Source organism: Sardina pilchardus, chromosome 6 (genome assembly GCF_963854185.1).
Source record: "Sardina pilchardus chromosome 6, fSarPil1.1, whole genome shotgun sequence".
Classification (NCBI taxonomy): domain Eukaryota; kingdom Metazoa; phylum Chordata; class Actinopteri; order Clupeiformes; family Clupeidae; genus Sardina; species Sardina pilchardus.
Genome location: NC_084999.1, coordinates 27,772,784 through 27,800,283, shown reverse-complemented (window position 1 = coordinate 27,800,283; position 27,500 = coordinate 27,772,784). Strand labels below are relative to the sequence as shown.

The 27,500-nt window shown below is 44.7% G+C and overlaps 1 protein-coding gene across 1 annotated transcript in view; it reads left to right on the top strand.

Moving 5' to 3' along the window:
• ptprub (protein tyrosine phosphatase receptor type Ub) overlaps positions 1-27,500 on the top strand; it is a 266,158-nt gene that overhangs the window by 129,247 nt on the left and 109,411 nt on the right. Inside the window, 4 exon segments of the mRNA XM_062539277.1 lie at positions 7,472-7,553; positions 12,691-12,806; positions 15,679-15,853; positions 20,961-21,254. Coding sequence (XP_062395261.1) covers positions 7,472-7,553; positions 12,691-12,806; positions 15,679-15,853; positions 20,961-21,254 — 667 coding nt within the window.

Here is a 27,500-nt window from a genome sequence, read left to right as displayed (position 1 = left end):
GTGTAAAACGGCTCTGATCCTGCACCATTGAAATGCAAACCCTCGTCCCTTGTGTTGTTTTTCAGAGTGTTACATTAGTCATTCTCCACACCTGTTCTCTTTATCTTGATAGTGGTAACACGATGTGTGAGTCAGTAAGCTAAATCACAGCAACAAACCACTACAGTCATAAACCGCATGACCCATAGCAATAGTTGCCCTGGAGATGGTGCAGATTACTCATCCATTGGGCTTTTATTGTTGTCAGATTTGTATTCATGTGTTATGCCAGCAAAGCTATTAGCGCTCATTCTTTTCAAGCGAAAGCTTTTTGCGATGAATTAAATTAAATAAAATGTTTTGGAACTCTTCCCCTAAACGGCAGGATTTTTGTCGGTGAAATAATACTAATGTATGGCCCCCGTGACAGCAGCTACTCAACAGAACAAAACAAAATGGAGAACTATGTAGCAGGCACAGAGAGCACTACGCTTACAGTGCAAAAGCTGAGCCAAGGAAGCCATTCAAACGTTGTTGTTGTTCAGCCTGCCAGTATGGCAGGTCTAGCTGGAATTGTTTTTGTCAATAACTTTCGTATTGGTTCTAGAGAACAGGAGGTTTTTCTGTGGTCATTGGTAGAATCATAAAGCACATACTGTACAGTACAGGTATGTGGTATAGTTACTGTAGTAGGCACACCTATTATACAGGATTGGGCTGATTGATTGGTCTACAGTACGCAATGGCAGATATGATAAAGGCTTGAGGACCTTTTTGCCACAGAGATTATACACTCTCGTTGAAGATTGTTGTCGGGAGCGAGTTCGTTTTTATAAGATCGGGTGGGAGGTGGCTCATGCCAGACTTTTTTAATTACTGTCGAAAGGCTCTGCCAGGGTTATGAATTACTCTCTAGCTCTGTCTCCTTGTCAGCTCTGTCATCTCTCATCCGGTCGGACACATGCATATCTTGTAGGAAATGGCTGTTGTCATAAAACAGTGATGTCCATTGGGCTAAATGAGATTTCAGAAGTTCAGGTTTGCTTATGATGAACACGGCACTGTAGGAGAGAGAACGGGAATCAAAGGAAAATCAATGAAAGAAATAAAGGGGAGATCGATGCCGAGTAGTACTGAAAGAGCACTCATTCCCCAGAAATTGTGTGGATCAACTGTTGTGGTTGTGTTTCTCTGTCAACAATACAAACCCACAACAACTAGGGCTGCACGTTTGTGTGTGGGTGGCTGGGGGTAGTTGAATAGATAGGTGAGGCAAGAAGAGGCAGGGAAGGAAGGAAGAAAGAAAGAAAGAAAGAGAGAGAAAGAAAGAAAGAAAGAAAGAAAGAAAGAAAGAAAGGAAGAAAGAAAGAAAGAAAGAAATGGAGGGCATGCCCATGTAAGGATTGTTTGCTACTAACATCATAACATATGACCACCACCACCACTAACAACACTACTACTTCTACTACTACTACAGTATACTACTACTACTAATAATGACGATAATAATAAACAATGCTGTGGATAGGTGGCCTTTAGGGCAGCAGTGGCTTGCTGGCTTTTGTTAAAATTTCATAATGTTTGGAGTCTACTGCTGGCCCTCCATGCTGCACTTCTGACTCCGAGCACCAGACTAGTATTATTTAGAGAGAGAGAGAGAGAGAGAGATTGGGAAAGCCTTTCCTCTTACTGCACCTCAGCTTACTGCTTGCTCTAGGCGTCTAAGACCGGAGCCGCCATGTTTTCAAATATTTATAATGTTATTGTTGCCCTCAGACGAAAAGGGCCTCACTTCTGCCTCTCGCTACTTTTCCATGGTTTCCTTTTCACTTTTCCTCATTTCTAGTCGTTGACCGCTGACACAGCCTGCGCCAATTCTGCCTGTTTTCTGTCTCTGTCCTTCACACCTGAGATCGTGTCCCATTCTCCTGCCTACGTCATATATAGATACTCCTGCACTCTTTCACTCACTCTCACTCTCCACTACCTCACACGGTCCTGCTATTGCATTAATGAAGAGCCAGACCCTTGTGTTGGCCCTTCTGAGTGAATGTGGGCTAACAGAGGTGGTGATGACGGCTGATTTTTTAATAATCTTCTCTCTTTCTCTCACTCTAATACTCTCATTCTCTCTGTCTATTTCCCTCTCTTCTGTCTCTCCATCATACATTGACTTGCAGTCAAGCAACACTATTCTACACTATTCTGTAGAAAACACTATTAACATTCCCGGCCAAACAACTCTCACTGCTGCAATGTCAAAGAAGCTAATGACGAGTTAGTCCTGGGGTGAAATAGAACTAACATCCTGAGGTAGCAAGCATAGACACCAGTATGAATGGTGAGCACACACTGCTTACTGATTTCGGACAAAATGAACAGTTCAGTAGATTGATGTCAGGGACCCATGGCAAGGCAAACTCACAGCAAAAAGTGCAGTACATATAAATTCTTCCTAGCTTTTTTTTATGCCAACAGTGCCTACAGTGGTGAAGTTTGTCAGTGAAATGTTTTCAATACACCGCTGTCTTGCTGCCTTGGTGGAGGTGATGAGGTAGCATGAGTAGTTGTTTGTGTATGAGAGAGACAGAGCACATTAAAGAACACCATTGTCAAATACAACATGTAAACATACCAGAATTAGCAAGAATGACTACTAGATGACAGAGGAACCCAATAGGAGACCATGCATCCAGACATGTAGACAGAACAAGACGTAATTGCATCAATGATGATTTTTTGGGGGAATTGCGCAATAGTTAGAAGTCCAAACCCAATGACCTCTGATCCAGTTTGACCTTCAACCTTCACAAGTGGAAGCCGTGAGAGATGAGGCCAAACACACCTTATACCTTCATTAAATTAACCTATCTAGCTAGATAAAGCATGAGCATATCTGACAGTTGTGTACTGTGATATACTGTATCAGTATGTTGTGTCGATGCACATATCCAGCTAGAGAAGCATGGTGTAGCAGGTAGAAAAAGGATAGGTGAGCATCCTACGCTGTGACACTTCAGGAGGAAGAAGTAATTATTTGTGGGGGAAAACCTGCGGAACTACTGTAACTCCACATGTCTGAAGTTTAGGCCACAATCTCAAGGACACGGTTCATGTTGAACTCTGAGCAGCATATTTGTATCTTTGTATGATTCATCTCTCACTCTTGTAATCTCATTTCTACATGGACAAATTGAATTTGAGAGCAAGAGAGAGAGAGAGAGATACAGAGTGCCACTCAGCTATGCCTCAGGGTTGTTGGGGACTCAGGGTCATCACCAGAGCAATAGAGAGGTTCAGAGAGACAGGAGGATGGCAGCATGGTGCTGAGACTGGATCTCTAGGGGAGGATGGAGTCCCAGTGGAGCAGGGGCTTCTGAGCCCACAGGCAGGCTTCAGGCTTCATATGCTGGTCAAATGGGGTTGTTCTCTTCTCTTCTTCTCTTCTCTTCTCTTCTCTTCTCTTCTCTTCTCTCCTCTCCTCTCCTCTCCTCTCCTCTTCTATTCTCTTCTCTTCTCTTCTCTTCTCTTCTCTTCTCTTCTCTTCTCTTCTCTTCTCTTCTCTTCTCTTCTCTTCTCTTCTCTTCTCTTCTCTTCTCTTCTCTTCTCTTCTCTTCTCTTCTCTTCCCTTCTCTTCCCTTCCCTTCCCTTCCCTTCCCTTCTCTTCTTTTCATGTCCCTGCTCCCATATATTCTTCACTTCACACAAAACTTTTCAGTTTATGATTTATTCAATGCATCCTCTCTTTTCTTCTCTTCCACTCCTCCCGTCTCCTCTTTTTGCTCCCTTCCTCTCCACTAACACCCTGTTCTCCTCTCTGTTTATATAGTTCACTCCTCCATGCTGATATTCCACTCCATCCAAAAAGGAGGATTTGCACTGTTGACTCTTTGGGATGTTCCAAGACCCATTATCTTCCTCTAAATCTGTTTGCTGTGGTGAAGCAGGGCCTGGGAAATCAAACGCTAACACAGACTTATGGCCAGACGACACCATTACACTCGCCCATTTCCCTTCGATTTGGCTGTGCTCCCTCAACAAAACAGGCCTGCTTTAGACGGCTTTTATGTTGCTTAACGCTGACTTTTACTCAGACGACAAATCATTTAAGAGCACGCCTGTCTTTTCAGTCGTGTTGTCCAAGGAAATAAATAGCCGTGGATTAGACTCAAGTTTGCCCATATATAGAGACTTTTATTCGATAAGTGCTCTTTTTCTACAAATGGTCGTTTTTATGTCTCTCCTCACAACCCTAGTCATAATAGATAAAACAATTAAAGATTAGCCTGCAATCAATAGCCCATTACTTACTCTGGGCTACCAGAGGCTAGCGAGGTCTTCAATTAGAGGGCGTGCTTGGCCTCATGTTTATCTTGGTTAATGGTGATGAGTGTGTTCAGGGCTGACAAGCCAGTGGTTTCCTCATCGCAAGCTCTGCTCCTCCTCCAGACAAACACAACGTCTGAGGAGATGTGCCACTGAAAGGCTAAAGGGAAAGGTTAGCGAGTTAGCCGAAGCTTTTCATGCAAAGCGACTTCCAGGGACACCCTGCAGTGATCGGGAATGAGGCCGCTTGGATGATGGCAACCACTGTACCATTACTGGCTTTCATGAGCCAGATCACACACACCCAACCTGTCTCTCTCTCTCTCTCTCTCTCTCTCTCTCTCTCTCTCTCTCTCTCTCTCTCTCTCTCTCTGTCTCTCGCTCGCTCTCTCTCTCGCAAATGCAGATAGAATACACACATATCCATACACATACACATGCTCACACACACACACACACACACACACACACACACACACACACACACACACACACGCACACAGGACATCAGTAGGCAGTGACGCACATTGGCCTCTGTCCTGACAGTCTGTGGTTTGAAACTAGGGAATTAGAACGATGAAAACAGCAAATGTTAAAGTAATCCTAACCTCTACCTCCCTTACCTCTCTCTTGCTCTCTTTCTCTCCCTCTGACCCCCCTCCTCTCTCATTTAGCCCCTCCCCCCACCCTCTCCTCCTCCTCTCTCAATTCAATTTCAATTCAATTCAATTCAAAGGTAGCTTTATTGGCATGACTCATCAAAGCAGTGTTGCCAAAGCAGACATATAGCAATACAAACAGATACAATATCTCTCTCTCTCTTCCTCCCTGGATCGCTTCCTCTCCCTCTCAGAACAGAACTAAGAGACTAAAGACAGAGACAGAGTAGATTAAAGGAAATGAGGGGGAAGGACAGGAAAGGAGAAGAGAGGAGGACAGGAAAGAAGATCGATCCATTAGCTTTTTTTTAACCAAAATCAAAAGTGTCCTCAAACGAACCTCTGTTTACCTTCATCACTGCTTTGTCCACTATTGGTATCTTTATAAACAGCTTCATGAGATGGACCATCTAGAATTCAAAAAGCCAACGAGCAGCCAACAAGTTCTCAACATGTATGGGAACTCCTTCAGGACTGTTGGAAAGCTGTTCCCATTTTGTCAGATGCATTAAGTCATTTAACCCTACAGTATGTGGGATATTTCATAGTTTGGAGTTTTCAGTTTTGTTTGAAAATGTAAGAAGGGTCAGCAAAAGAAAGACCCGTAAAATATTAAGCCATATCCAACCTTTTGAACAGCAAGCTGATTGCATGCATTGTAGAGCAATAACTCTATGACCCTTTTAACAATATCTAGAAGAAAAAAAAAACATTTCCTATATTCAGCCATGAGCATTTGACCTTTATGGAGAGGGCTGCTATGCATTATCCAACACACCGCCCTTTTCACCTAAACTCATTGTAAGGAGTATAAACACTGGAGCTTAAGGGGAGAGAAAGCTTCGGCCTCAGCCTTCAATCACAGGCTAGCTGTAGTAATAACAAAGACGAAGAGGGAGAGATAAAGATGGTGGGAAAGAGAGAGAGAGAGAGAGAGAGAGAGAGAGAGAGAGAGAGAGAGAGAGAGAGTGAGTGAGAGAGAGTTAGAGCGAGAGGGAGGAAGAAAAAAAAACAGCTCTGAGAACAGGGATTATGAGAAACAATAACTCGGCCTGTGCAATCGATTCTCGCCACCTGTGTATTCCCTGAGCCCAGCTGAACTGTGGGAAGGCGGAGGACTGGTCCCATCTGTAATATCATCTCGTTATTAGCGTAGCATGTTCACCATCGATCTGAGGGCTCCATAGGACCACTGTGCATTCTTCCCACCGGATGCTGAAGCAGGGTTGGGGGGGGGGGGGGGTCTGATCCCCAGGGTAGGGGTTGCTCCCCCACCACTAGTGCATCTTATGTCTAGTTCACACTATACAGTTTCAACCCCATTTTATCACAGCCATCACATTTCTGGGTCTGCATATGATATGAGGAATGGGTCTTGTAGTGTGACATACTCAAAGATCAGCATGTTGTTGTCGGTGATGCCGCAACGACACAACGTGACAAAATGTCTAGCACATAGGAATCGCTTGAGTAAGAGGCAGGGGTCTGTGCTAATGCTGAATTACAACTGCGTCTCAAGGCTGTCCCAGCCAATGCCAGACTGAAAAGAAACGCATGGTTTGCTATTCATGACTCTCTCTCTCTCTCTCTCTCTCTCTCTCTCTCTCTCTCTCTCTCTCTCTCTCTCTCTCTCTCTCTCTCTCTCTCTCTCTCTCTCTCTCTCTCACACACACACACAAACACTCTCTGTCTCATACATACACACATACACACACACACACACACACACACACACACACACTCAAACACACTTTAAAACAGGGGTTTCGTCAGGTGGCATGTCTAGAAGTTTCCACTCCAGCAAGACATGTACAGTAGGTGTGAGACACTTGTTAAATTCAGTGTGAGGCCAGTGCACAAAGCACTTTTCTTGATATAGACTCGGCATTGCCATTCCTCGAGCAGCAGATATGCAGACCTGACTTTGCAATTTGTCACAATATGTCAAAGACAGCCTATCTATTATCATTTTGAAGCCATAATCTAGTATTAGGAGTTTTTTTTTTTTTTTTTTTTCATTTTGTGGAAATCAATAACAAATGACCTTTTGTTGGGGGAAAATGAAAGTAAACAACATAAACAGATGTTATTGAGATCTATGACCTCCGTAATTAATGACAACTCTGTGAGTTGAAATCGAAAGATTTCCACTGGTTTGTGGTTTTGTAAAACACTTCTCGAGTTAGTCACTAATCAGTGAACTTTTTAAAAGTTCACATTTTAAAGGCTGCAATTATGCAACTGTTGAGTTTGTAATTAAAAGTCACTCACACTCTTTAGTTGGAACCCTGTAAGATTCTGTAATTGCACTGATTGTTAACACTAAATAGAATTAATCCCTTGAACAAAATGTGTAGCTACTGTTCATGTGCGTGAACATAACACATGCTAATGAATTGTAATGTACAGTAATCATCTCTCATCAAGCCCACATATTAAAATGTCTTTTTCCTTTGGAGTTGCCATGCTGTATTTATTTGAATCTCTCTCTGTAATCTTTCCCTCAGATCCTGCTGGAGGCAATTGTCTCTAAAGAGCGGCATGGATACATCGCTGTTGACGACATTATGATACTGAATTACCCTTGTTGTGAGTATTATTGCTGTACTATTGCTGCTGTCCCCACTGGTTATGTCTGCCCCACACGGATGCCATGCTGCCAACATGATTTATTTTCCTGCCAGTTACTCTTACAATGTTGTTACTACAGCTATTTCAGAAGTAAATACATTTCAAAGTTTTGTTTGTAGAGTTTTCTTGAATCCCTTCCTACAAAGGACTTGAATTAGCAGTAGGGTTATTTTCTTTCTCTATAAAATGTAAAGACACTTTACTGTGTCTGTATAATAATCCATCTGCTACACAAACATGGCCTTTTGGGTACTCCTAAAGCCCTGTGCTATCGCACACACACACATACACACACACACACACACACACACACACACACACACACACACACACACACACACACACACACATTGGCGCAGAAAGCAGAGCTGTCTGAGATTTCATTGCTTTGCTCACCACCACTTTTATTTATTCATATTTTGTGGAGTGGAACTAGACTTTGGAGAAAACAAGGTGAAAATACAGGTGGGGGAATAAGAACTGGAGCCAGAAGAAATCATTTCACTCGACAGAAACTGTGAAAGTACATATCGCACTGCACTGTATTAAAAGATGAGTGCACTCAGCATAGCCCTAGTGAGGTCGCCTCGTTGCTTTGACTGAGTTAGGATGAGCAAGCGTGTCGCTCCGTGTTTATATGGAACAAACTTCACCAACCTCTAGGCTTTGGAATGCCCTGCCCATGGAAAAAACACACACAGCAAGGACAGCCCTTTGCTGTGCTCACCCAGGACATGGGATCAGGCGAGCTGGCCACACCTGGCCGGACATCATGCTGGTCATCCCACGGAACGGTGCGATTTGTGGTCGTCATGGCATCAGAGTGTCTACGACTGTTCTGACAGCAGCTCAGAGGGAGTGGATGTGCACATGTCTCCGTCTACTCTGCCTCGTCTGTAGAGCCGCTCTGCTCGCCCGCCTCTGAGCTGCTGTCTTTCTGTGTGCCTGATTCCTCTCCTCCAGCTGTCACTCACTCAGGAGTCTAGGTCTTGATTGCTAAGTCAAGAGATCTTTGATAGTACGGCAGTGGTGTGTGTGCGTGTCTGTGTGTGTGTGTGTGTGTGTGTGTGTGTGTGTGTGTGTGTGTGTGTGTGTGTGAGTGTGTGTGTGCGTGTGAGTGCGTGTGTGTGTGTGTGTGTGTGTGTGTGTGTGTGTGTGTGTGTGTGTGTGTGTGTGAGTGTGTGTGTGCGTGTGAGTGCGTGTGTGTGTGTGTGTGTGTGTGTGTGTAATGAGGAATGATCAGTGCTCTGAAGGCAGGGAGATGAAGGACGCCGTCACCTTTCCTCGCTCTAGAAAGATCCGCGGGGTAATCTCAAAGTTCCTATCGGCATGTTTCATGTCACAACTGTAGCCCAGATGAAATCGCTTCTTCTTAACTGGGTTCGACAGTGTGCAGATAGAATGAGTTATATGGCTTTGGTTTCACAGCGGGTGCTTTGGTTACTTTGGTTAAGCGCGGTCGGAGCTAAACTTAAACACTGGTTGATCACCACAGGTTATCTTTGCCGTGCCAGTCTCAGCGCCAGTGATGCAATCTCACTGATAGTCTGGAGCAGGATATTGGCATCTTGCTCAGTGCCCGCCCGCACCCCTCCCCGCTCACACCCACCCTGTGTAAACTAGCGGTGGAGCCATTTCAAGAGAATATCATTCCCTCCTATCCTTTACTGATCATAAAAAGCCATGGCGGATGTTTAGAAGCATTTCGACAGGAAAAAGCGTCTCGCAACGTTCCGCCTGGGCGCGTGTGATGATAAAAGTCCCTTTTTAAAAAACGCAGAATCACCAGATGCTCTGGGCCAGAATCCTCAACCGAGCCTCAAACTCTCCCTCACACCCTCGCCACCCACGCCACCCTCCCCAGTTCCTGTGGGCAGCAGATGGCACCGTCTAAACCCCCCTGTGCCCATTAAATAATTAAGGCCCTCATCAGGAGCCGGGCACATTGTCTGAGCTGGCGTCGCGCCAGGCTGCGGAAATAGCCACTTGGCACCGTGAATGATGGAGAGGGAAGGAAAAAAGTGAAGGGAAAATAGAGAGAGAGATATATAGAGAGAGAAAGAGAGAGGAAAGTTCTGAAAAGGCTCTGGTATCACAAAAATAAATGGCCCATTAGTTTTAATGTTTGGACTTGACGCCTGTGTTATTTTCACCAGAGCCTGTTTTTATAGAGTTAGATAAAATATTTACCATTTTATAGAAGCCAGGGGATACTGTTTGACACAGTTAAATATATTTAAGAAGGTAGCCCATAAGAGATTTTTTTTTTCATTTGTTGCAGTAAATCTACTCATTTTAACGGGAGTGGCAACTACTTTGTGTTCTTCGGTGAGAGTTTATTTGTGCTGGGACATGGGAGGACATGTATTGTGAATTAACTCCAAGTGTCCCTAGGACACGTCAACCACCCGCAGACCCAATGCCAATGCAGATTGTCTGCATCAACTAGACCAACAAATCGTTCTCCATTTTTCCAGCCAGCGACAGCCTGTGCAAAGCCAGTTATGGATGCGAAATACCCAGACAGTCCTCTGGATGCCCTCCGCCACTACTGAATACCCAGGCAGTCCTATGGAGTCACCACCACTGCTAACATACAGTAATACCCAGGCAGTCCTATGGAGTCACCACCACTGCTAACGTAATACCCAGACAGTCTTATGGAGTCACCACCACTGCTAACGTAATACCCAGACAGTCCCATGGAGTCACTGCCACTGCTAACATACAGTAATACCCAGACAGTCCCATGGAGTCACCGCCACTGCTAACATAATACCCAGACAGTCCTATGGAGTCACCACCACTGCTAACGTACAGTAATACCCAGACAGTCCTATGGAGTCAACACCACTGCTAACGTAATACCCAGACAGTCCTATGGAGTCACCACCACTGCTAACGTACAGTAATACCCAGGCAGTCCTATGGAGTCACCACCACTGCTAACGTAATACCCAGGCAGTCCTATGGATCAGGGTTTTTTCAAAATGGGTGTCGGGGCACCCTGGGGTGCCGTGATGCATGCTCAGGGGAGCAGCGGAACTGTCCAAGGGTTGATCATTCGCTGAATACCCAGGCAGTCCTGTGGACTCTCTGATCTCACCCTCAGGGCTCGGTACTCTGGACGTCCACCTCACCGTGTGCTCTCTGGCAGGAGTGACCGATGCAATGGCCTCCATCGTCTCCTCTCCCTCTGCTCCTCCACAGTGACCACCACCACCACAACGCAGCGCTATCCCACTATTTAGCCTCTGCAGGTAGTCATTTGGGTTGGCTGGAAGAGTGGGTGTTGGCTGCTAATGGGGATGACAGCAGGCTTTGTTGTGCTGTACATAAGTGCAGGCTGTGTGTATCCACATACCAGACCTCTCTTGCCTCGCCAAAGGCTAGACAGAAAGTACTGGCTGACAAGAAGCTAAGTAAACAGCTCCTGCTGCTCGTGGCTGTGTAATGATCATTCATTTGTGACACGTCCTTTTCAATGTGGACAGATGCTTTCACAACGATGCCTTCAGATCGGACTGATTGCTGCAATTGGACCGATTTGACTGATTACCGTGCCTTGGGAAAAAAAGGAACTTCTGCGCTTTGTATTCACGCGATGTTTGTTTTGCATGTCAATTCACTGTGATGGAAAGCTCCGCGGAACGTTTGCCATCCTGAATGTGAAACTGACTTGAGAAATAATGATAATAATAGTGATAATCATAAAAAGTCTGAAGGCAGTGTTGATGCTAGCGGGATGAAGTGGGAGAAACCGAAATGACACTCTTCCTGTTGATTTAATTAGACCAGGTGCACAAGGCCCTTTCTCTCTCTTCACTGTGGGTGGGTGTCTGTCATTGCCTGGGCGACTCCTCCCCTCAGGCAATCAGGGAGGTGGGGACCAATCAGTATCTGGTCCCATTGGGGGCTTTTGGGGGTAATGAAGGGTAATCAGTATGCCGCCCTGGCTAGAACTGTGACTGGACATCATCAGCCTGCAGCACAGAGGCTCTTTTTTCCCCCTACTTCACACGTCTCCTGAGGCCTCATGGGCAGCTCCAGTGTGAGACCGGAACTGTCCACTGATTTGTTCTTTTTTTGTGCTTTTGTGTCTCTGCTCTTGTGCCACCGACTGTTCATGTACATGTAGGGGTAAAGGAGGACACGGCGTACGGTTCTCAGAAAGAAATGCACGGTTGAGGTGTTATAATGGCATTTACACCTCGCAAGGGTATTTATTTCTGTGAACCTGAACACCATTCAGTCTATTATCCTTCTTATTCCACTGTTCGCACTTGTGTTCTTTTCCTCTTATAACTAACATTATAATTGCTAAAACTTTCTTGTTTGTAGAACTAAATTCCTAACAAAATGTCCGCCACATATCAAGTCCTTTCTCAACACGCAGGACAAACTGCTGTTACTAGTTCTAAATAGATGGCATATCCCAGGATTCTGATGAACCTTAGCTTTGGAAAATCATTATTTTACTTGGCCTACTGGCATCCAACTAGCTAAAAGCCACCTCTGTCATATGCTACAATGTTGCTATGTTCGGAATGTCTGTATTTTACAGCTTGGACAATTTAAAGTGACAATTTAATACGCAATTAATATATTAAGCGTGATATGGCCAACAAAAATGTATCTACTTCATAGGTGTGCAAATAACATACGGTTCATTTACGTTCGAAAGAATGCAGGACAATGGGAAGTTCAACCAAGTAGTGGAATAATCAGTGATAGTAACGCAAATCATTTTGCTGTTCTTCTTTAATGTCAGGTACAGAGATATGGTACATTACTTGTTGTCTTGCTCTCATGTTGCCTTTAACCATGACGTGTCGACTGCCCTATTCAGCAGTTTCAAGGCTGCACTGAAGTACCTAGCCCAAAGAATTTCTCCCTCGAGTCCTACAGGAGCGGTTTCTGTGGTCAAATTATGCACAGACGCAGACCACTTTAAAATGGCCCTGTAAGCTCTTTAAAAATATGTTGACCTTCTCTCCTACAGAAGCGTATCTCTATAGTTGTCCTAAATGTCTGCGTGTTTTCTTTTTTTTTTTACTGTAACATTATTCTTTAATATGTTTTTTTTTCTCTTTAGATAAAGCTCCACACTTCTCGCGACTGGGAGACATGGAGGTCAATGTCGGCCAGAATGCCTCTTTTCAGTGTGTGGCATCCGGGCGGCCGTCTGAGACAGAAACTTTCCTTCTAGAGGTGAGTCAGCACCTGTTGGTGGTAGTGCTAATATGTGTGTGTGTGTGTGTGTGTGTGTGTGTGTGTGTGTGTGTGTGTGTGTGTGTGTGTGTGTGTGTCGTGTGTGTGCATTTTGTACAGTACAGTAGATGTTCCATAGTCCAGTCTTGCATATGAGCTTTGCACACAGTACAGTTTTGTGTCAAAACAAGCGAGAGGAGTCAGCCTTGATGGAGCAGCATCCAGCTCATCGTGCAAGGTCAACATCATGTTTTGTCATGATGCCTGCTGCCCACACACATAATGGGAGCAATTGTTCTCAGCTGTCCTCTATACATGGAGAGCCCTGTAGCATGGAGGACTGCTCTCACAAGGGTACACTAGGCCGGCTTTCACTTCAGGGAGAACAAAAAAAAAAGCCGATCACGAATGCTTAGGCTGTTCATGCATCAGTCTGTCATTCTGCCTTAGGGTTGTAGAGTTCTCCACTTAAAGAAAAAAAGAGATTCCGGGAATCTCAGACAACGTACAAAAAAAAAGAAAAAAAAAATCACTGTATGTAACAGAATCAGAAGTCATCACCACTGTGATTCATCCAAGCGATTTAGTTGACACTGACGATAACAAACCTAATCCAAATGATTTGCACCATACAGCTGACCTTACTTAGGGCTACACTTTGGCTCGAGCTGCAGTCATTTCATCCTTTTTAGGGAACTTTGTTGCGTTTGCTCGGTGTAGAGGGAGTGAACCCTCAATTTCAAAGAGTGGAGGACAAATGACAGGTCTTGCCCAGCCTTCCGTCTCACCTCAGACTGATGATGCCTCACAGTAAAGCCCAGAGCAGTGGTCTACACGTGCCGTACTCTGCTTTATTTTCATTGGAACATGTGGGGGGAGTCCTGAGGACACAACACATGTTGCTATTGTTTGTTTGTTTGTTTGTTTGTTTGTTTGTTTGTTTGAGGTGCATATAAAATAGCAAACAAAGGCAAATGTTTGTGAAGATTTTCAAATGTTTTTTTTTTTTTTTTTTTTTTTCCTATCTGCGTTCAGTTTGCCTTGAATAATTCTGAGCACATGGTCTGAGTAAATACTTGTCCCAGGCAGAGACATGATTTATATGATGTGCTTCTTAGTATAGTCTTCGTGACTCCAAGCAATGGTAGGGTGTCTGTTTGTGAGGTTTCTTTGGCTTTCCCCAGGACTGTAAAGATGCACACATAAACACCATCCCCACTGACACCTAGAATCAAAACCCTGTCAAAATCACACAGCAGTCTCGCAGGAGTCTGGGACACTGAGAGTGGCTGGAGTTTAAGAATCCCCTCAAACGTCTGTCCGCGATCCAAACTGTTTGAGGTCGCCTCCTAGGCCATCTCTAGAATGGTGTTATATAATTCACACACACACACACACGCCCACACACACACACACACACAGCAGACACACACACACACACACACACACACACACACACACCTCATTGAACTCCCCTTAAACTGTTTGAGGTCACCTCCTAGGTCTCTGGGTATGGATCTGATGGTCAGCGTGTGGCCAAACACACGCACCGTTTGTATAAAAGCAAGTCACAGCAGGGCTGAACTCTATGACTTTGGAGATGGTTTTGTTTTTTGGACTTTGGAGAAGGGATTGTTTTCTTTGGAGTCAGACATTTTCCAGTGTGATGCCTCTCTGCGAGTCTTTTTTTTTTGCCTCTCAGTTCATCCCTCTGACTTCTAACTTTCTCCCTAGTGCAGTGTGGATCTGAGGTGTGTTCAAAACAGCAAACAATGAAAGCAGCAAACAATTTGGATCGGTTGCTCATAACCATTCTAGAACACCGAAATGTGTTGAAAAATCCCCCCTGTGGTTCATATGCCTCTGCCTCCAGCTGAATAAAGATTAGAGTAGAGTAGCACCCAGTACAGAACACTGCTATCTTTTCACAGTGATAGATAGATAGATAGATAGATAGATAGATAGATAGATAGATAGATACTTTATCCCAAAGGGAAATTCAAGAATTCAGTGTAGCAGAACCAGGCTCTTCTCTCTAACAGTCTGTGTCATTATCACTCCAGCCCAGTGTGGGGAGATCATCTCATGTGTGTTTGTCTGCTTGTTACTTACTGTATGTATGTGTGTACAGTATGTGTGTAGGCATGTATGTATGTGTGTAGGCATGTATGTATGTGTGTAGGGATGTATGTATGTATATGTGTGTACTGTATGTATGTGTGTAGGCATGTATGTACAATGTATGTATGTATGTGTGTACTGTATGTGTGTAGGCATGTATGTATGTGTGTAGGCATGTATGTATGTATGTGTGTACTGTATGTATGTGTGTAGGCATGTATGTATGTGTGTAGGCATGTATGTATGTATGTATGTATGTATGTGTGTACTGTATGTATGTGTGTAGGCATGTATGTATGTGTGTAGGCATTTATGTATGTATGTATGTATGTATGTGTGTACTGTATGTATGTGTGTACAGTAGGCATGTATGTACTGTATGTATGGCGACATAGGGAAATAGGAGCATCTGGACTGCATGAGGATTATGTCCTTAGTCCACATACCTGTTGGGGTCTCCTCCAGTCTTCCAGAAATGGGAGTGTGTAGTTGTGGTTATTTAGGTCACTAGCTGCGGAGCTTAGACATCTCACTTGTCCCTGGGCCATCTGTGCTTCAGCAGGTAGTCTCTTAAACTTCTCTCTCTCTCTCTTGCTGTCTCTCTCTCTCTTGCTCTCTCTCTCTCTCTCTCTCTGTCTCTACCTCTCTCTCTCTCTCAGTGGCTCTTAGTGGTGCGTAATTCATGTTGTCCTCTCTAACCCCCTCTTCACCCCTCCAACACCCCCACCCCCCTCCCCTTCCTCCTCCTCAGCGGCACAACGGGAAAGTGACGACCTCTACCTCGGTCAAGCACCTGAACTACCGGCGCTTCGTGGCCTCTTTCCAACTGGACAACGTCCAGAAGCCTGAGCAGGACGTCTATCGCTGCGTTGCCCTCTCCCCCCGAGGCGCGGGGGTCTCCAACTTTGCTGAGCTGCTCGTCAAAGGTGAGCGCTCCCCGCCGTTTCATCCTCACGTCTCGAAAAGAAATACAGTCTAATTAAACATCCTTGTCATATCAGGGTGCAATTACTGTCCTCTTATCTCTTATCTCTGTAGCTGTCGGCCTTGTTTTTACGGTGAAATCCAACTCCTGTCATTCACAATTGTGTGTGTCATGCATATGAACGAGAAGAACTGGTTTTAATTGAAGTGAATTTATCTACCGGCCACTTTAGGCAATTAGGTTCTCATCTATATTCGAGTGCAGATGGTAGAATTGCGTTATCGGTAAGGAAACTCATTTCCTTGCAACTCTTTTCCCTAGGAGAGTTTGCTCTGCTACGTTTGTTTTTTTATCTTACTCCAGGTTGAAGACTTTGTGCAAGGTTCAGCCCGCTTTGCTTTTTCACATGAAAGGGATTTGCAGCATCTAAGAAATGCTAATTTGTCCTTGTACCTCTGAAGGTTTACAGTTGCACAAGGACAGTATATAAGAACCTGATTGCTAGTGTTAGATTCAGCATGGACATATGCTTTATAGGCAATATGTTCAAACTACACAAAGCAGTACAATCATGTTTTTAGAAAAAAATAACTTGGACATGACAAGGACCTTGTGGAAACACAAAGATGACTTGAAAGGTTTGGCAGAGGGCTTTACCTCAATTATTTATTTTGGTGCTTGTGGTTTATGGTATTGATGTTCAGCGTTGTTAGAACTAAAATTTACCATAGAAAGTTCATCACATTTTTTTCAAAGAATGATGAGGATGATTTATTCAGAGCTCTTATCGAGTGGAAAAAAAAACAGAGCTTTTTAAACAAGACCAGACACATGGTGCAAGCACGCTTTTTTCTGTTTGGAATTGTGTTTATCAAAGGAGAATGGAGTGACAAGCAAACACAAGAATGTTATGCCATGCAAATATAATCCCACCTGGTAGCAGGAGCATGAGACTGGGCTTACAGCAACATATCGCAGGGCTCTACTACACTCCAAATGGATGTGAAGCGGAAATCTTTATTAAAGCAAGGGCCTGTTAAACAATCAAAACAAAAGAAAATAATTCAAAACAACAGAACAGGTGTTTGGTGTTGATGTGTTGAGAGCCAACAGTACTACGCTGCTCAGTACACTGCGCTTCACTTGACTGGACACTGCAGCTACATTCGGCTCACAGTGAGACCTCGATGGTGGCTGTCGCTCTGTGCGTGGCGCACGGCTGTACTCATCAGGGATGCAGCTGATGCCTCGTGCCGCCGAGCCCCTCTCATCTTGTCGCGCGCACGACAGCGTCGGCGTGGCTGAGACCCGCCATGTTCCCGAATGCAGCCGACGCTGTCGTGACAGGCCCGTGATGGCTCCACTTGATGCAGGGTTTAGATGCCTTGGCAGGCCTCCGGAGCACTTAACGCAAGCAGCAAGAGAGAGAGAGAGAGGGAATGAGATGGAGAAGCGAGAATTCCTCTCTCTGCTTTCACAACCCTCCCCTAAGTCCTACCCCACCCCACCAACCCGCAACCAAAGAGACACAGGCAGAGTTTGGGCAAAGTAACACCATGTCTAATCCCATTGATGGATGTAGTTGCACGGATTATGGTGCATTTTTTTTCGTGATAGGGGTGTTTGGAGTGCCACAAAAGCAGTGGGCGGGTGGGGGGGCTCCGGTAAAAGCAGAGTATTACCAAAACCCCGTGTGACGAAGCCCAAGAACCTGCTCCTAAAATGGAGGTCTGTGAAATCGGTTGAAATGTGCTCAATTTCAAACATCATGCTTCAGTTCTCAAAGCTCTCTTTTTCGCTCTTTTTTGTGATCCCTTCTATTGCCATGAAAAATCCTGTAGGTGTTCGAGTCACGTGACGCCCCGTGCCTTTCTTCGGCTGGCGCCACTCTAAAGCTGCCAGCTGACAGCTCATACGCGAAGCTCATACCTGTATTCTCTCTGAAAATACATATATTTTTCAGAACGGCTTTTCAGTGTGCAGGTCTAAATGCCAGAGTGTTTTTCAGCTGAACAGCACGTCCCGGCCGTGTTCCTTCCTTAATTTCCCTTCCGCTCGGGACTTGGTCATTACCACAGCAGTGTGTTGCGCTGCTTGTATTGATGACCTGTTGACCACAGCATGGCTTTTCCTGCACTGTGTCGCTTGAAAGGGCTCATTTTGGGCAAAGTGGGCTTCTCTGCCTCCAATGCACTGCACCGGTGCAATTAGACCCACCAGAACCGATCCATCAGAGGGGACCATGGGGCAGAAACCGCCACTGTGACGCCACCTCCTGAAACCTATTACTGGAATCTTTTAGTTTAACTTTTTACGTTGACTTCCATGTTTTGTTCAGCCCATTTCAAATTAAATAGTTCTTAGCCTTGCTGAGTTCAAGCCTACGTTCAGCTTTGCGCTGCATGTGGCATGCATTGTTAGCGAGAGGCTAATGAAGCTTTAGGATTGGAGAAAACTCAATGCCAAATCCCATGCCATCGTGACTGTAGACTAAGTGCATTTTTAATACCTATTTCTCCATCCATCCATTTCAAATTATACAGCTGAAACAAAGCCTTGGTGGAGCTCAGCACCTTGCTTTGTGAACCCCCCCCCCCCCCCATCTTCAGTCCTCCACCCCACGTGGTGTTGCTAACGAGAGTCTAATCAGGCCCTTAATTAGGCTGATCAACTCATTTCACAACTGGCTGTTCTCCCGCAGACCTGCAGTGGAGTTGTTCAGCGGCGCTACGTGGGCCGTGGGAGCCTAATGAGGACAGCACGCTGGGCGCTGGGATAACCCAGCATGCTGGGTACAAAAAGAGAGAGAGAGAGAGAGAGAGAAAAAGCAAGAAAACAACAGAAAGAAATGGAATAGAAAAGGAAATCCGCAGTGGCATTAATCCCAGCAGCATGCATCTGGGCAAAGTCTCGGTAAAGTTTCTTTTGTGGCTGTAGTGCTCAGGCCCAGACTGTCTGATGCCCCCTCTGAGTCACCTGAGATGGCCGTGAATTGTTAGCTGCCCGCGACGTGTCGATGTTGGTGTCGGTGTCCTCGATGCCTGGCAGGAAAAGGCGCTGGTGCGGAGGGTGCGGAGGGTGCGGAGGGTACGGAGGATGAGGAGGGTGCGGATGCAGACGTGGCTGCGGTTCATCAGCACACTAAATCACTTTCCGCGGCAGCTCTCGCAGTCTGTTGGGGTCAGCGGGTGACGAGGAAGCATGGCGGAGACCGAGCTCGTGCCTCCACGAGGCAACGTTCAATTTCCCAGCCTCCTTTCTGTCTGGCTAAGGGGGGGGTGGATTAGGTGGGGGCTTGAGGATAGCTGCTTGCTGTCCGTCTCGTCTTCTCGGAGACAAAGGTGGGGGCTCGGTATGGAAGCAGGGAGGGGCCGCGACAGAGAGCAGTCAAGGAGAAGAAAAATAAGGTTGCGCGAGGTGGGGCTTCGTCACTGGAGCTGCTACCTCTCTCTCTCTCTCTCTCTATCCCTCTCTCTCTCTCTCTCTGTCATCTTCTAGTTATTCTGCTCATTTCACAGCTCTTATTCATCTTTTTTTTTTATTATTATAGAATATCTTTTGTTTTCCTTTTTTCACTTTCTGTCAATCTTTTCTCTCATCGGTCTTGAGAGAGAGGCTCTGTTTTGTTTTGTCTTTCCGTTCTTCTCTACTTTTTCTTTCCCCTTTCTCAGCTCTTAGGTGTTCAGAAATGTTCATTAATTTAGATCTGTTTTCAAAACGCTTCAAAACGTTTCATATTGGGCCGTAAACTGTAACCTTTGCCTCTCAGCCGTGTAAACAGACTTCCCCAGTGTTATCCTGCATTCGTTTGCCGTCGTGCGGTGAAAGGGAGAGGCAGATGCTCTTTTCCAATACAAAGCAGCGTCTGCTCACATTTGAAGATCACAGATGCCTCTGAGGCGAGAGCGCAGCTGGGCTTTTACTTAAAGCTGGCTTAGGCACACTCAAAGGCACCTTGATGCGCAGTTGATGTGTGTGACCATTTTGGTATTTGACTCATGACCTTCAGGTGGGAATGCCAGAGTTTTCGTTCTCCTGGAATGCACACACAACCCCCCCCCCCCAGGAGGTGAATCTCTTTTTAGGCTGGATTAAGGAGTCAAAATGAGTTGGACTTAAAGTATGTCCCTGAAGTCTTACGGTGGAGAGTCGTTAGAAGAGCAGAGCCATATATTACGTTTCTCATTAAACTGTCTTCATACGCTTATTTGAAGCAATATGTCATAGTCGAAGCGGTGAGGTGGCAGTCTTGCTGCTTGGTTTTATGAAGGAGCTTCTTCTGAAGTATGTCGGCTAATATGCCTTTTTGAAGGATGCATGAATAATGAATATGTCTAATATTACAAGTCATAAGAACACGCAGTTCATATTTCAATTTCGAAATAATAAAAAAAAAGAGTTAGTACTACCATTCTGAAGCCATAAAGCACTTTCTACTATGCAGAATAACCATAATGTTGACAGTAAATGTTCTTGGTGACGCATGTGTAGTCTAGTATTGGGTTAGACCCAATTTTCAAAACTCCCTTATCTTTATCCTTAGATTCAGCAATGTGCTGGAAAAGGTTTTGGTCCATATTGGCAGGACTACTGTACATCATGCAGCTGCTGCAGATTTGTGGGCTGCACGTCCATGATGCAAATCTCCAGTTTCACCACATCTCAGAGATTCTCTGGTGTCTACTCTATTGGGTCTGACAGAAATCTCCATTTCCACCACATCCCAAAGATGTTCTGGGTTATTGGGCTGAAATCTGGTGTCTATTTGAGTAAAGTCAACTCCTAATCATGTTCAAGATGGCGTAGAAGTGGTTGAAGTAGCCATTAGAAGATTAGTACACTATTTAAAGGGGAACTTGGCAACTTGGTAGGATTGTGGTGGTTGTGCTTGCTATTTCTTATTGAGTGAATTTGTTTATTAATTAATGATAAAGCACATGGATTTGTCTACAAGATAGTGAAACAGTATAAGTTCAGCAGATCAATGTGGATGTTGCAAGGTAAGAAACACGATGTACAACAATCGTCAATAGACGCTGAAACCGGAAGTCTTGTGTGCTAGTCTTTTCCCACTCCCTGTCTGACCCCGTACACCTTTCTCTTTGCAGTTCCTCCATCTCCCATCGCACCGCCTCAGCTCCTCAGGGCTGGCTCCACCTACCTAATCATCCAGCTCAACACCAACTCCATCCTGGGCGACGGGCCCATCATTCGCCGGGAGATCGAGTTCCGCGCCAGCCACCTGCCCTTCTCGGAGATCAATGGGGTCAACATGGTCACCTACAAGCTGTGGCACCTCGACCCCGACACTGAGTACCAGGTCAGCGTGATGCTCACCCGGCCTGGGGAGGGGGGGACAGGGCCCCCAGGACCCCCCCTCATCAGCAGAACTAAGTGTGCAGGTGAGTAACTCCACTATGCATCAGTTCCAGCCCTATAGACTATAAAATGGGGTTCAGACACTGATCTATAAAGAATAACTATAAGAATAACTATTCTTTACAGATCAGTGGGTTCACACCAAAGATTTGTGATGAGATGAGTTGCAACGTTCTAAAACTTTGCAACTGCGACTAGACATGTTGAATGCTTTGCAACAGCTTGAGACGGCTTGCAACGTCATGCAACACCTAATTCACACTGCTGCAACTCTTTCTGCAACGGTGTCGTCTCGTCGTGGATCCTCGGTGTGAATTGGGCCTTTGAAGGTCTTCCTTCAGCCACCTCTGTTCATTCCGTACAGTTTAAATAAATGCAGTTGGCTGTAGAAGCATACACATTATCAATAGGGTATATGGTATCCCAGGGAATGTTCATATACTGCAGTATACAGCTTTAAAATGCTGTAGTGCGTTAAATGGTGTCTCATGTTTACAACTAACTAATTAGCTAACTTTTCCATTAAACTTTTGGGAGAACTTGAAAGAACAAACAAGCTAAAAAAATAGTTTGTCTTAAAGAATAACATTTCTTTGAAATCCATTTCAAAAGAACTGTGTACTGTAGACTTCAAATCCTGTTGAGAAAGGTTTTTGCGAAAGTGCTCCGCTGTGAACTGTTATGTTAGCTGTTTTTTTTGTGACTGGCTCTTGTGGAAAGCTTTAAGGCAGAGTGTAGTGTGGGTGGACTCTATTCACTCCAGGCATAAGGGTCTCGCTGGCGTGTGCCATGTCGGAGCAGTGTGTCACTCTCACTACATTTCCACCCTCACACCACCTGTCCCTTCTTGGACTAAAAAAAAGCTTGGAAATAAATAGCAGAAGTTCTGAAAAGAACTCCATTGGGAAAGTTCTAGAAATTAGTGAACAGTTAGTTTCTAGTTAGGCAAATTAACTAAATAACTTGTTAAACGTGTTTTTGACTGGCTTTGAATGGCTTTATTGGCCTAGAGGAGAGCATTAAGGCTTACTAAAGCATGGGTTGACTGTTGGAACAGTGGTTAAGTCACTGACTGACATTCGGTTGACTTTGTTTCGATTCTCACACTGTGTTGCTTTGGTTAAAAGTGGTAGCTACATATCAAGTTGACAAATCAAGACAGGAAAGCAAAAGTACAGAAACAGGACAGAAACCTTGCATTTCTCACGCTGCCGGACATAGTGTGGGTTGATGTGGATTGATTAGAACACTGCACCACTGTAAGGTCGGCTGACGTAAACAGCAAGTAAATAAGCTGCATTCCTCGGCTTCTCTTGTCGACATTTTGCACAAGGTAAAGGAGATGAGCAATTAACACATTTTAAAAAATAATTATATATATATATATATATATATATATATATATATATAGAGAGAGAGAGAGAGAGAGATTCTGCAGGGTGTCTTGCATAACAGCTAACAGCCTGGTCCTAAAAGCCTAGAACTCCGATTCTGGCCGATTTCTCTCTCCTTCTGACCTAGTGAGAAACCAATCCCCCTAATAGTGTGCAGGCTTTCGGTTCACCGTGTGGTGTAGTGCTGTGTTTACTCTGAGTCCGCAGAAGTAATTTAAATGCCATATATGCCGTATACTGTACATAAACCGCTCACAAAAAGTAAGGAAACTTGACTTTGGCCCATTATATCTCCCCTTTAGTAATACCACCCTGTAAAGTGTTTCATATCATTTTTATCGTTGATTTGTCACCTTTACAATGAGGTATAGCTTGTAAGCATAGGGCAATCATGGGATGAGCAACACAAACAAACGTGTAAGTAGTGCCAACGAAAAATGTGCCAAAATGGCCTGTTATGCTATTGGAATTCACCTTTGTTACTTCAAGCATTGACGATTGCACTCTCCCACAGAAATGAGGAAAACAAAACATGTTAGGCATACATTTGTTCATTTTATACTCAGTGTCAGGGTCCTCAGTAGCGTGTAGAGGATCCATATGCAGCCACAACAGCTTGGCACCTTCTTCTCATGCAGGTCACCAACCTGGCTACATTCTGCTGTGGGGTGACATCTCCCTAACTCGAAAGACAGACCTTGTTATCATTGAAGGCAATCATCATGCAGTTAGATACCGGGATGAGATTCTGGAGCCAGTGGCAATTCCATATCTCCAGAATATGGGACCAATTGCCATCCTCCAGGATGACAATGCTCGCCCCCATAGAGCTGGGATCATCAGAGAGTACCTCCAGAATTTGGGAGTGGAGAGGATCTAATGGCCTGCCGTGAACACTTGTGGGATCAGCTTGGGCATGCTGTACGTGCCAGAGTCACCAACAAAACCAGGTTGGCTGACTTACAACAGATCCTTATCGAGGAATGGAATGCCATCCCACAGCAGAATGTAGCCAGGTTGGTGACCAGCATGAGAAGAAGGTGCCAAGCTGTTGTGGCTGCATATGGATTCTCTACACGCTACTGAGGACCCTGACACTGAGTATAAAATTAGCAAATGTATGCCTAACATGTTTTGTTTTCCTCATTTCTGTGGGAGAGTGCAATCGTCAATGCTTGAAGTAACAAAGGTGAATTCCAACAGCATAACAGGCCATTTTGGCACATTTTTTGTTGGCACTACTTACACATTTGTTTGTGTTGCTCATTCCATGATTGCCCTATGCTTACAAGCTATACCTCATTGTAAAGGTGACAAATCAACGATAAAAATGATATGAAACACTTTACTGGTTGGTATTACTAAAAGGGAGATATAATGGGCCAAAGTCAAGTTTCCTTACTTTTTGTGAGCAGTTTAGATGGGCGGTGGCGAGGGACAAACAGTGTTTGCGTTCCGTGCTTTGATTAAAATGAAAACAGAGGGTAATTGAGGGGAGAGATGAAGGACTCCGGAGGGGACTGACTGGAGATGTCTTCTGGAAAGGTGGGCGAGTGTTGGGCAGCGTGCACAGCTATATATGAGAAATACATATGCAGGTCTATGCATAAACTCATCAGACACACACACACAACACACACACACACACACACACACACACATGCACAGTGAGATGCATACACAATCACCATTGCGTTCATGCTCTTTCTAGCATGTGCAAATAGCCATTCATACTGAAGCATGCACATAATTACATTCAGTGTTAGATTTAAACCACAGATGATCAATGGATTAATGCATAGGCAGAGGCATTGACTCTCTCTCTCTTTCTTTCTCTCTCTCTCTCTCTCTCTCTCTCTCTCTCTCTCTCTCTCTCTCTCTCTTACACACACAAACACACACACACACACACACACACACACACACGCACACACACACACACACACACGCACACACACATAGAGAAAGAAGGGAAAAACCGTCCTCCGATGAATCACACATGCCCTTTGAAGAGCGAGAGCTTCTCTGTTCAGTATGCTGATTATCCTGGAAATAAACATGGCTTCAGGAGCAGCCTCATGAAAGACACCAATGCAAGCGCAAGAGTAAACACAAACACAAACGTAAACAGCAATGTAAACAAACACGTGATGCATGCCTTCCTCTGGCCCTTCAATAAGCAAGCCAAGTCACTAGGCTCTACCAACTCCGTAGACAGAGCTAGAGTTGTACTGATTAAACAATTGAGTTATATTTAATCCAGTATAGACTGTTAGTACAGCAATGAGGATTACCAGTGCCTGGAGAACAGTAAGCAGTCTGTGGCGTCGTTCTCTGTCTGCGGTTCCCACATATAGCGGGAACATCTCAGATTCTGCTGATGGAAGAAGGCAGCGACGATGAGACTACCCCTGGACATCAAGACAGGGACCAACTGGTGGTGGTGTGATGTCATCAGAGATGGCTTACTGAAAGCAGCAGAGATGTGGATGAGACATTAGACTAGTGTATAAACATAAGTGTGAGCCGTTCATTGACTAGTAACAATGAACGAATAGATGGCGTAAACTATGAAACTTCCTGTTAGAACTTTCTCTTAAGCTATTATGATGAACCAGAGGTGATATTAGAGTATTCTAGAAGGCCCGCACAGATTACCCATTTGATATCATCCAGGCACATGTGTGGCACGTGTGTGTACCTGTTCTGCTGCGAGAGAATCTTGCACTCACACTATCCGAGCGTGACGTGTGGAGAGTGTAAACGAGCATGAACACCAGTAAGGCACCAGGACCAGAAGGTATTTCCTCAAAAACGTGAGCAGATCAGCTTGTGCCAGCATCCAGGGGACTAATTCTATCTCTCCTTGGTCCACTGTACCAACATGCTTTAAAAGAACACCACTTGTGCCAATGAAGTTGCATCCTCCATGTCTAACCAATTACCAGCCCATTGCGTCGATGTCTGTAGCGATGAAGTGCTTTTAGAGGTTAGTGAACATATGCATGTTCACTAACCTCTAATAGTGCTTATCTCCCTCAACAATGGAATTCTCTTCTCTGATTGGCTGATGGGGTGGCCATTAACTTCGTATAACCTGCTACCTTTGAAGTAGTTCCCGTATCACACTTGAATATTAATTCGCCAAACTCGTTGCGAAGTTTAAATGAACTGTCACGTTGCATCCAAGCTGAAATACAGACGTGCAGAACCATAGTAACATTGTAGCATATGACGGAGGTGGATTGTAGCTAGTTTGATGCCATTTAGGCTACAAAAGTAGCGATCTTTCAAAGTTAAAGTTAATCAGAATCCTGGGATATGCCCGCTTGACAACGGGAGAGATAGAACTAACGACTGGCTTTTGGCCGTAGCAACCAGCCATTTAGAACTAACGACTGGCCTTTGGCCATAGCAACCATCCATTTAGAACTAGTAACGGCAGTTTTGTCCTGCAAGTAGAAAGTTGATATGTGGCGGAAAGTAGTCCCACAGTCAAGACAGTTTTAGCGATGTTAACGGACGCAACAGTGGAACAAAACTATGTTCTAAATATACAGGTTATGAATACAAACGGGAGATAAGCGGGATAACGGCCTTCGAGGTCGACCGGTTCGATGGAAATAATGGCACGGCGGAGGTAACTCCGTCTCCGTGCTTCGCACGTCGCCGGAGTTCTAGACCTCCACCTAGCCATTATTTCCATCGAACCGGTCACCTCGTCGGCCGTTATCCCTTACATATTGTTCTAATAGACATATCGACGATGCCACCAACTTCATACTGCACAGCACAGGACACGTGCCCTCCATGACTGCAGGGTAGGGACTTATGTGTGAATGCTGTTTTTAGATGTTCAACTCAGCATTTAACATAATCAAGCCTATTACACTCATCACCAAGCTCAAGGACCTTGGACTGCACATTTCTCTGTAATTGGATTTCAACTTCCTGACTGGCAGGCCCCAGATGGTGCAGGTGGTGTAGCCACACCTCTTCATCCCGTTCCCCTCAACATAGGAGCTCCACGTGTCAGAAGTCCACTGCTGTACTTCCTGGATACAGATGAGCCAGACGTCATTGTTAAGTTCACTGATCACACAGCAGTGGTTGCCATTTTTTCGACAGCAGTGACCTGCCAGGACAACAGTGTTAAATACTGTGATAAAGGAGATGTTTATGGATTCCAGGTACCCTTAAACCATAACCATAAGATGCATTAAAGATGATGAATAAATGACAAGAGGATTTGAATATCTCGGTGTCCATATTGCTGAAGACATGGACCATGCACTGACTCACTGGGGAGGAGGCCACAGAAGTGTCCTTCTTGTCTCCCACTCCTCAACAACTTTGAACAACTTCAACAACTTCTTCAACAAGTCTGGCATGGGAAAGTCTGGCAAGGGCTCGATGCATATTATATTGCACTCCCTCCCTTCATATAAGCTGATAAATCAAGTCGAAATAAGTTAAAAATAAGCGAGTAAATCAATTATGTGTAATAATACAACTCATATCCTTTTGTTGGCTTAACTGCTTGCTTAACAGACACTCCAGTTGGTAGGTGCATATGGTCTAAAATTTGCCAAGTGGCTGCCACTTTCAAGTGCTCTTGCTAATTAAAATGGATTTGCTGTGCCATTTCAGACTACCGCCCTGTATGAGCTCTGAGTTCAGTAGTGCGTTTCTAAAAGTGGACTTTTAGGTCTACCCAGTCTCTGCTTATAGTACTCTGTTCTGTTTGAGACTGGGTTACGGCCATTTTGATGTACGGTGGACAGTCCTGAAATATGAGAAAAGTGAGTTGCAGAAAAAACTCCCTGGTCTCAGCAGTTTCTTAGAGAAATAACATTTGGTTTTTTTTTGTATTTT